The sequence below is a fragment of the Rutidosis leptorrhynchoides genome, chromosome 1 (genome assembly GCF_046630445.1).
Source record: "Rutidosis leptorrhynchoides isolate AG116_Rl617_1_P2 chromosome 1, CSIRO_AGI_Rlap_v1, whole genome shotgun sequence".
NCBI lineage: Eukaryota > Viridiplantae > Streptophyta > Magnoliopsida > Asterales > Asteraceae > Rutidosis > Rutidosis leptorrhynchoides.
This window is the reverse complement of record NC_092333.1, coordinates 515056625-515068482: the sequence shown is the minus strand read 5'-3', so window position 1 is coordinate 515068482 and position 11858 is coordinate 515056625. Positions and strand designations below refer to the sequence as shown.

The 11858-nt window shown below is 31.0% G+C and overlaps 1 protein-coding gene across 1 annotated transcript; it reads left to right on the top strand.

The window, feature by feature from the left end:
• The first annotated feature begins 644 nt into the window (after positions 1–644).
• Positions 645–2370, top strand: LOC139876607 (uncharacterized). The gene is made up of 2 exons (XM_071863953.1): positions 645–1622; positions 2257–2370. The coding sequence occupies exons 1-2, from the start codon at positions 654–656 to the stop codon at positions 2320–2322; spliced, it is 1035 nt and encodes a 344-aa protein (XP_071720054.1). The 5' UTR covers positions 645–653; the 3' UTR covers positions 2323–2370.
• Positions 2371–11858: the final 9488 nt, after the last annotated feature.

Sequence of the window (11858 nt, the reverse complement as noted above, 5' to 3'; positions counted from 1 at the left end):
CCTTATTTCAATATTAAAATTGTTCTATGTGCCTAATAATTTACATTGATGATATACAATTAATTTAATTAATTTATGAATGGAAGGTTAGAGAAAAATAAAAAACATGTCATAGTATGTAAATCGTGCTACAATGAGAGTACGTAGTGATAATGACGGTATTTTTACTCGGATGTGTGCAATCTTACTCTTTAGTAGTCATCAAGTTATCTTTGAGAATACATTTAATTAGTGACTTAAATATTTTGTTAGAGTTGTCATCCTTAGTTTGTCTGATAATTCCGACTCCCCAACACACCCTTATATTTATCTCCAATTATGGAAAGAAAAAAAACACACAAAAAAAAAAATAATAAAAAAAATAAAATAAAATTTAAGAATATAGCCGTCCAAGCACAAACAACATACATTTACATCGACACCATCAAATGAGGTGGAATATCCATCAAGAATGCATAGGTTTCAGCCCAAATGGCCGCCTAACACTTCAAACTTAAACTAATCATCTTCACATCATTTTCCAACCGAAAAACAATACTCCAAATTCCTAGTCAATGATAACATCAATGTCAAGTATTTTCAACCCACAAAACACATAAAACTCCATAATACCTGTTTAAAACCCACATCAAATTCTTCATAAACCATCCAAAATGGAGTCCAAGAAAGACGAGTCCCAGTACATCCATTTCAGCCACGATCATTCGCTAGACTACACCAAATTACGACCACACGGGGAAGCCACTTGTTCCGGCTGCAGACAAACAATATCACCCGGAAAATTCTACTACAAGTGCAAATTATGCGGTTTTTATCTTCATCAAGTATGCTTCAGTATGCCCGAAAACGTCACTCACCCGTCTGACCCAAATCACAACCTCACCCTCGAAACTTTCCCTACTACTAATCTCCCGATCAAATGCAAATCTTGCGAAACAACGATCAAAGGCTTTTACTATCGTTGTTCTAAATGCGTTGATTACTATCATACTTTATGTTTAGCGGCACCTTTGTCAATGAAAACACCTTTGCATCGACACTCTTTAAACATTGAATTTGTGCCCGTTTATGATTTCCAATGCGATTTGTGTGATAAGCCAAGTTACAGTGGTTGGGTGTATCATTGTAATTTATGCGAATTTGATGCTCATCTTTCGTCCGTGCTTACTAATAAAGTGTCGTTAGAATCGCACGTTGAACAACAGCCTAAATTAACCGATCAAATAAGAGATAATCAGCGACGAGACGAGCTAATGGATCTAATAACAAAGAGTTCAAATTTTCCACATGATCAATCAATGCAAAGCTTTCAGCTTAGTGAGGCGTGTTTTTCGATAGATTTTCAGAAATCATTGATTGGTTACGATGGTGATCATAAGATGCAGGCAGGTAAGGTTGGTATTGTTCGCGAGATTGGGATCCCGGAAGAAACAAGAATGTATGTAAATATAAATGATAATGAAGCTTATGAAGAGTCGAAAACATCAGAAAAGAGTCGGGGCTCGAGTTTTGGCCGGAGATCATCTTCGGCTGGAATCGGGGCTCACTTTTGGACGGAAATGGAGCAGGAGACCGAGAAAAGGATTTCGAAGTCGGGTGATGCGAGGGTTGAACCAGTCACGGTAAGTTATTAATTTCAACTAATGTTTGTTGTAACTACTAGGGGCGGACCTGCAGGCGTGCAACGAGGATTGAATTTTTATAAAACGTATTTATATGTTAAGGTTTTGCCGTCCTTAAGTTAAGCTATTATGTTGTTCTTTTATCGTTTTGAAAACGTTTTGCCCAGCCCGAAAAGGGAATTTCTAACTTGTGCCCTTGAGCACATGATAACAAACAATTATTAAACCAAAACCTTCCATAAATAACATTATCCGTAATTAATATGAATGTACAAATGGAAATATAAGTAGTTTATTAAATGCTTATTATATTATTATTGAAAAGTTTAAGTGTAATTAATGCTTCTTATCTTATGCCCCAGTGACAGAACTTGAACTCAAAGACAAGTGGGGCGGATGAAAAAATTTAATAAATTTTTCATTTCCAGTGGGGGTAAACACTAATAAAAACCTTATTTTTTAGTAAAAATTTTTTTTTTTTTAGTGTAAATTTTTTTTATCCGTTAAATCCAGGTGGGGCGTATACTCCCTTTGGGTTCCATTAAGATCCGCCCTTGTATATGCCCTAAGGGACTTTAAATCAAGAACTAATTACATTTATGTTATTACAAAGGCTTTGTCAATCATTTTTCAGGTAAATCCGGGTTCGAGGGCACCAAAGTTCATGTGTTGTTTCAACATTGGAAGAAGGATTTCTTAGTGATGATTTTTTTTTTCTTTCTTTTTTTTTTTCCGGAAAAAAGGGGAAACATTTTATATATTAATTAATAACATATCATTTGAAATTATGGTTCAGTGTTCACTCTATTATTACTATATTTATCAACCTGTTGGGCAAAATGGTAATTGAGCTCAGCATAACGGACTGACCCAATTACTTGTTTAATTACTATATTATCTAATAGACAAAAATGGTGAATAGTAATCAGGGGTATTTTTGTCATTTCATCTTTTTCTTTTTTTAATTTTAACTAACTTTCATTACACCAATAAAGCTCCCTACACTTTTTTCAAAAGTTCAAAACGACCCTCCAAATAGGGGGTAAACTGTCAAATAACCATTTTCAAAAAAAAAAAAAAAAATTAAATAAACTCCACCTAAATATTCAACGCGTCACATCTTCTCGCTCGCAACGAGTTAAATTTTTCCGACACCATCGTTAAACTCGAAATAATTTTAGGAACACGATGTCACTAACTATATACAAAACGGACGCTTTTTAAAAAACGCTAAATATTTGAGGTACTTTTCATACATGTTGATTTTGCGTTAAATTTTTAAAAGTCGAAAATTCCATAGCGAAACGCGGAGATGCACATATATTGTTAATTTAAAATAACATTTAAATCTTTCGTGGGTTATACCTTTTAGTTCGACCCGAGTTGCGCTTCAACGACATCATCGTTAGCCACGAAATAATTTTACAAACTAAACGCAATAAAATACATTGAAAACCGAACCTCCGGCGCGAAGCGAGGGTTCGAAAACTAGTTATTATCTAATAGACAAAAATGGTGAATAGTAACCAGGGGTATTTTTGTCATTTTACCTTTTTTTTATTTTAACTAACTTTCATTACACCAATAAAGCCCCCTACGCTTTTTTCATAAATTCAAAACGACCCCCCAAATAGGGGGGTAAACTGTCAAATAACCATTTTCATAAAAAAAACTTAAATAAACTCCACCCAAATATTCAACGGATCATATCTTCTCGCTCACAACGAGTTAAATTTTTCCGACACCATCGTTAAACTCGAAATAATTTTAGGAACACAATATCACTAACTATACGCAAAACGGACGCTTTTTAAAAAAAGCTAAATATTTGAGGTACTTTTCATAAATGTTGATTTTGCGTTAAATTTTTAAAAGTCTAAAGTTCCATAGCGAAACGCGGAGATGCACATATATTGTTAATTTAAAATAACATTTAAATCTTTCGTGAGTTATACCTTTTAATTCAACTCGAGTTGCACTTCAACGACATCATCATTAGCCACGAAATAATTTTACAAACTAAACGCAATAAAATACATTGAAAACCGAACCCCCGGCGCGAAACGAGGGTTCGAAAACTTGTTTTATTTCTAAAGCGTATTTTTACCATCCTATGATATTTGTGTCTTTGTTTTTGTTTTATTTAAAAGGCTTCTAAAGATTATAAATACTCTTTTCTTGGTTCATTTTTTCCCCATATACAATAAACTTATATTAAAACGATCTCTTCATCAATAATGACACAGTTGGCCGGAAAGACCGTTCCGGGTGATGGATCTACTAATGTGTTTTCTTACAAGATTGAGAATCGATCCGGAAAAAATTCTCTAAAAGAGACGGTCAATGGAAAATTGAAAAGGGCAGCTCCTCGAGGTTGATTGTTATGGTTCGTCTTGTTTCTCTTTGGTTGCTTTCATTCGTTGTATTTCGTCTTTATTTGGTTCTTTGTTTGATATGTTTGTTTTTAGGGGTTGTTAGGTAGGCTCGTTTGTAGTTAGTTTTTGTTTAGTTGGTTGCTTTCTAAGCTCGAGCTTTCCCGTTTTCCCCTAGTCCTTTTGTATTTCCTGTTGAAGATCGTTTTCCATTAGAAAACGTTCTCGTTTTTATATGAGTTTTCGTTTTTTTGCAAAAAAAGAAGCCTATAGTATATTTAATACAGTATATACTATTAAATTAAATATATAATAATAATAATAATATTAATAACAATAATAAATAATGAATAATAAATAATAAATAACGATGATATGGATAAAATGTGTAACCGGATACTATTAGGCTTTTTTAAACTAAAAGACCGCCTCTCCAATAACAGATAATGGCGTTTTCTTTTAAAACGTTTTCGTTTTTATATAAGTTTTCGTTTACGAAATTTTATTATTATAGTATATTTTCTATTTATTTTACACTTTATTTTTTACATTTTAATTATCTTGTCTCTTATATGCATACGTTATAATATTAAATCGTGACAAATAAATTATAATAGTAGTGATATATTTACCACTATTTTTACTACATTCATCATAATTTATGCATTATGTTGTATTGTACAATCTGTTAATGCACAATTATAGTAAATGCAATAAAAATAATGATGAATACCGGTGTCCAAATTATAATTTTGCTTAACTTTTAGATCCTTTTTTCCCTACTTAATAAAGTCAAAGCTATTTAATAAAGGTCAAAACTATTAATCAACATTTTTAGTTTCTCTATTTATTTATTATCTAATTATCTAATGGGAGTACTACTAGTTTTCGAACCCTCGTTTCGGGCCGGGGGTTCGATTTTTAATGTATTTTATTGTGTTTAGTTACGGAGCCTGTGAGTGAAAAATCAACATATATATGAAAAGTACCCTAAATATTTAGCGTTTTTTTAAAAGTGTCCGTTTTGCGTATAGTTAGTGACATTGTGTTCATAAAATTATCTCGAGTTTAAGGATGGTGTCGAAAAAATTTAACTCGCTGCGAGCGAGAAGATATGACCTGTTGAATATTTGAGTGGAGTTTATTTAAGATATTTTATGAAAATTTTGATTTGACGCTTTAACCCCCTGTGTTGGGGGCCGATTTTAATCTTTGAACAAAGTGTGGGGGGCTTTTGTGGTGTTACTTGAAATAAAGAAGGGGGAAAAAAGTGAAAAGACGAAAATACCTCTGGTACTATTCATAAGTTTTGTCTAATAGTTGATATGGTTAATAATTTTTGAACAAAGTGTGGGGGATTTTTGTGGTGTTACTTGAAAGAAAGAAGGGGAAAAAATGTGAAAAGACAAAAATACACCTGGTACTATTTCATAATTTATGTGTAATAGGTAATACTAGTGAAATGACCCGTGAAATCACGGGTTTGTTTAAATAAAACAGTTTAACGATGTTTTTTTGTATTAAGTGAACGTAAACGCTAAAGACTTTTAGTTTAATGACTCGTGAAACCACATATTCCGACTAAGAAATTGTCATTGTTTTTACAAACATATTGATATACCTAACTTAGTCAGAATAAATGAACTACATTTATTTCCCACCACTTACTTTCAATTTTGATAACAATTATTATTTTTCTTATCATAAAATTTACATTACAACATTTTATTGAGACATGTATTTTGCATACATATGTAACATAATTAATCCCGTAAAGAAAATATATATTTGAATAATAATAATAACATAATAATACTCCCTCCGTCCGACTACAAGTATCCAGTTACTTTTTGCACAAAGTTTTAGAAAATTTCACTAACTTCATTCCCCACCAATCAGAATTCTTCTCTTTCAAGAATAACCTCTTCTGATTGATTGAAATATCAAGTAGATACTTGAAATGGGACAGCCCAAAATAAAAAGGTGAATCATTATCATTTTCATTATTGTAGTAATATCGTTGTATATGTATGTAAATCAGTATTGTTATCACATCATATTGTTGGTCAAAACAATAACTGAAGTGCTACTGGCAAGGTTGTAAAAGTCGCGAGTCGGGGACGCATCGGTCGAGACCTAAAATGGACGCGTCGGCCGAGTCGGGGACTCATCGGTCGTTGACCAATGTTAACTTTATTAATAATTTCTTAAACATATATTTATATATGTATAAAATAGTTGATTATGTACCATAAATTTTTTAAATAAGAACTTGAATTTAAATAAAATTAAACTTAAAACTCAATTAATGTTATCGAGTACATAATCAGTAAGGACACAGAGAAAAGAGCGGTCCAAAAAATGAAAACAAACCCTAATTTTAAAACATATCACATCTTGACGAAAATTTGACTGATTTTGACTGTTTTTGACCAACTTTGACCGTCTTTGACAGACTTTGACCGGACTTTTAGCTTTGACCGTCTTTTGAGTCATTTTCAGAAAAAACGGGACGGAGAACCCAAAAAAACGACGCCTCGGCCGACTTTTACAACACTGACTACTAGTGATGTGAGGAAAAGAAGTAAACAATTGTAATTAGTTAGATATACATATCAATTTTTTGACGAAATGTGATTTATAGTATCCGTAGCCTATCAATTAAGAGAAATTAGCAACAATAAAAAAAATTCAGTCAGCTAAAGATATATAAAGATAATTAATTGTGATCACATTATATATTCTCACCTTATAATAGCTTTATACCGTTGAGGAGAATTAGATGATTAGCATGTATCGATTATGGTAGCTAATATCATAGTACATAGCTCGGAGAAGAAAAAAAAAGCAAACATGAATAATTGTCGCTAAAAAAGTTAGGGCATAAAGACGTATCACATTAAAATTGAATAAATGAGTAAATGATGAGTTTATATGTTTAAAATGGGCTCATATGATATAATCATATTTAATTGAATAAATATGTTATTATTAAAGTTAAGAAGGGTATATATGATAAAAAAATCTAAATAAATTATAAAATATTTAATTAATGTTAATGACATCATCAAGATGGTTTAGATTTTTTTTTCTTTTTATTTTTAATTTTTTCTTAACAAATAAAATAGCCTAATAATGACATCATTATTTTAGAATTTTAATAGAAACTATATATAGATAGATAGATGTTAATACATATGTAGTAATCGTTATTTTAGAAAAAAAAGAAAAAAAAGAAAAAAATGTTATAATATATAAATATATATATAAATGGATAGTCAATTATTGATACACAAAAGTAATATTATTGTATTACCTCAACTTGTGATATTTTTGCTATAAATAGCCATGAATGCAAGCATTAAACTTGCACCATTTTTTCACACTTACAAAGTGTTTCTTTCTTTCTCTCCATTATCATCTTTGTTCTTACACTTCATTATTAGCATTCTTAATCAAGAATCAAACCACTAAAGGTAGTTATAAGCCTACTGAATTATAACATCAAGAATCAAACCACTAAAAGTAGTTATAAGCCTACTGAATTATAACACGTTATCAGCACGATAATCTTAATACTAATTATGGTTGGCTCTGCCACCTAAATGATATATGGTCGGTTATACCACCTGAATAATATATGGTCGACACTGTCGCCTAATTATCATTTATGTTACTAACATTTATATTTCTATTATCTAACATTTATATGGTCGACACTGTCACCTAATTATCATTTATGTTATATAACATTTATTTATGATTGCTTACATATGGTCGACAATGTCGCCTACTTATCATTTATGTTATATTAAATTTATGTTTAATGTTTATATACTTATGAATATAAATTGAATCTAATTTATCATGTTGTTTGTTTTAATTTTTGATAATAGAAAATGTCGAATCTGGAAAAGCTTAAATTTACTCCTTTAGAATCAACGGGAAACAACTACATGCCATGGGTTATAAAAGTAAAAATGCATCTTAAATCAATGGGCATTCTTGAAACCATAAATGAAAACAACACTTGTTCCGAAAAAGAACAAGCAACGACATGTTGCTTTATTCATCAACATATTGATGAATGCTTACAAAATAATTATGTGACTGTAGAAGATCCCCATGTTTTATGGGAAGGTCTCAAAAGCAGATTCAATAATCAAAGAGAAATTTTACTTCCAGCTGCTATGGATCAATGGAGAACATTAAGGTTCCAAGACTTTAAGAAAGTAAATGAATACAGCTCAGCTCTGTATAATACAGTCTCACAACTTAAATTCTGTGGACATGAAATAAGTGATGCAGACATGTTGGAGAAAACTTTCTCCACAATGAATGCTGCCAACATCACAGTGCAAAGAAATTTTAGAATGCTAAAGTTCAACACATATCCTGAACTTAATTCATATCTCTTGGTTGCAGAGCAAAATGATGAGCTATTAATGAAAAATCAGCAATCCCGTCCTACTGGTACACTTGCAATCCCTGAAGCAAATACTGCAAATAATTATAAACAGGGACAAGGACGCGGGCAAGGTCGTGGTTATAATAACCATCGCCATAATCATGCCAAAAGCCATAACTATGGTAGAAACCATCCTTATGGTAATGGGAATGGGCGTGGACGTGGCCGTGGTCGTGGCCGTGGTGGTCAAAGAAATAATAATCCACGAAAATATAAATATCAACCACAAAACAAGCCCACTAAACAAGATGTTGAAGAAAATTCTTCTAAAAATTCTGAAGAATCTTGTTACAGATGTGGTAGAATGGGCCACTGGGCTAATACTTGCCGAACATCTAAACATCTTGTTAAGATGTATCAGGATTCGCTGAAAGGTAAAGAAAAGGAAGTAAATTTTGTGGATAATATTGATCCAACAGTCACTGAGCAACCATCTGATTTATATGAAGATTTCTTGAATTAAATTAATATGTTTCTTTTATAAATAAAACGATTTAACCTTTGTCATCATGTTTTCTCAAATGTTTCAGTTCTATATGTTTTATCAAATGTTTCAATTCTATGTTTGATGTTTCAATTCTATGTATGTCAAATGTTTCAGTTTTATCTATTTGTGTGTAATAAACATTTTGTGTAACATTTATATACTTACTGTTTGTTTCTTATATATGAAGTTTAATATGAATTCTGCTGGAACACAACATCAATCAAGTAGTGGACATCTCTGTATAGCAGATAGTGGTACTACACACACTATACTTAAATCTGAAAAATATTTCATTGATTTGAAACTAACGGAAGGAACTATACATACAATATCAGGTGCTGCTAACTTGATAGAAGGGATAGGAAAGGCAAAATTCATATTACCAAACGGTACAACATTTTTAATTAATAATGCCTTATTCTCTCCTAAGTTAAGCAGAAATTTATTGAGTTTTTCTGACATATACCTTAATGGATATGATTATCAGTCAGTAACGGCAGAAAATGAGAAATATTTAAGTATCACTAACAAGAATCACGTGATTGAAAAACTGCCAAGACTTAATTTGTAGTGACCCGAACTTTTCCATGTTTATATATATTAATTGAGATTGATATTTACATGATTAAATGTTTCCAACATGTTAAGCAATCAAACTTGTTAAGACTTGATTAATTGAAATATGTTTCATATAGACAATTGACCACCCAAGTTGACCGGCGATTCACGAACGTTAAAACTTGTAAAAACGACATGACGATATATATATGGATATACATATGGTTAACATGAGATTATGATAAGTAAGTATCTCCATAAGTATATTAACAATGAGTTATATACATATAAACAAGACTACTAACTTAAGGATTTCGAAACGAGACATATATGTAACGATTATCGTTGTAACGACATTTAAATGTATATATATCATATTAAGATATATTAATATATCATAATATCATGATAATATAATAATTTAACATCTCATTAGATATAATAAACAATGGGTTAAAAACATTAATTGAGATCGTTAACTTAAAGGTTTCAAAACAACACTTACATGTAACGACTAACGATGACTTAACGACTCAGTTAAAATGTATATACATGTAGTGTATTTAGATGTATTAAAATACTTTTGGAAGACTTCAAGACATATATCAAAACACTCATACTTAACGAAAATGGTTACAGTTACTTTTTCATTCTTTTCTTTCATCAAGAATTCTAGTCGTATTCTTACCCGTATTATACACAGCTTCAAAACGTACTTACTATGAGTATATATCAATAGGAACTAGCATGGGATTCCACTCTTGATTATGTCATGTATGACTAATCAATTTTAACTTCTACCATGAGCTAGTCAACTAACTAGAACTCCTTTTAACCCCACTCACCACTCACCAATTACCACTCATCATTCACTCCATTTCACTTCCAATTCTCTTTCTAATTCTCTCTCAACACACACACACTATTATGAACGTATTTTTCCAGTAGTTAATCATCATCTTCATCAAAAATCACTTCAAGAATCAAGCTATAATCATCATAGGAAGAACACTTCAAGAACACTTCAAAAATCCCTTCAAGTTTACTAATTTAATTCCAAGCTTTCTAATCCATTCCAAGTAATCATCTAAGATCAAGAAAACTTTGTTATATACAGTAGGTTATCTTTCTTATTCAAGGTAATATTCATATTCAAACTTTGATTCAATTTCTATAACTATAAACTATCTTAATTCGAGTAAAAATCTTACTTGAACTTGTTTTTGTGTCATGATCCTACTTCAAGAACTTTCAAGCCATCCAAGATCCTTTGAAGCTAGATCATTTCTTGTCACTTCCAGTAGGTTTACCTACTAAACTTGAGATAGTAATGATGTTCATAACATCATTCGATTCATATATATAACTATCTTATTCGAAGGTTTAAACTTGTAATCACTAGAACATAGTTTAGTTAATTCTAAACTTGTTCGCAAACAAAAGTTAATCCTTCTAACTTGACTTTTAAAATCAACTAAACACATGTTCTATATCTATATGATATGCTAACTTAATGATTTAAAACCTGGAAACACGAAAAAACACCGTAAAACCGGATTTACGCCGTCGTAGTAACACCGCGGGATGTTTTGGGTTAGTTAATTAAAAACTATGATAAACTTTGATTTAAAAGTTGTTATTCTGAGAAAATGATTTTTATTATGAACATGAAACTATATCCAAAAATTATGGTTAAACTCAAAGTGGAAGTATGTTTTCTAAAATGGTCATCTAGACGTCGTTCTTTCGACTGAAATGACTACCTTTACAAAAACGACTTGTAACTTATTTTTTCGACTATAAACCTATACTTTTTCTGTTTAGATTCATAAAATAGAGTTCAACATGAAACCATAGCAAATTGATTCACTCAAAACGGATTTAAAATGAAGAAGTTATGGGTAAAACAAGATTGGATAATTTTTCTCATTTTAGCTACGTGAAAATTGGTAACAAATCTATTCCAACCATAACTTAATCAACTTGTATTGTATATTATGTAATCTTGAGATACCATAGACACGTATACAATGTTTCGACCTATCATGTCGACACATCTATATATATTTCGGAACAACCATAGACACTCTATATGTGAATGTTGGAGTTAGCTATACAGGGTTGAGGTTGATTCCAAAATATATATAGTTTGAGTTGTGATCAATACTGAGATACGTATACACTGGGTCGTGGATTGATTCAAGATAATATTTATCAATTTATTTCTGTACATCTAACTGTGGACAACTAGTTGTACGTTACTAATGAGGACATCTGACTTAATAAACTTAAAACATCAAAATATATTAAAAGTGTTGTAAATATATTTTGAACATACTTTGATATATATG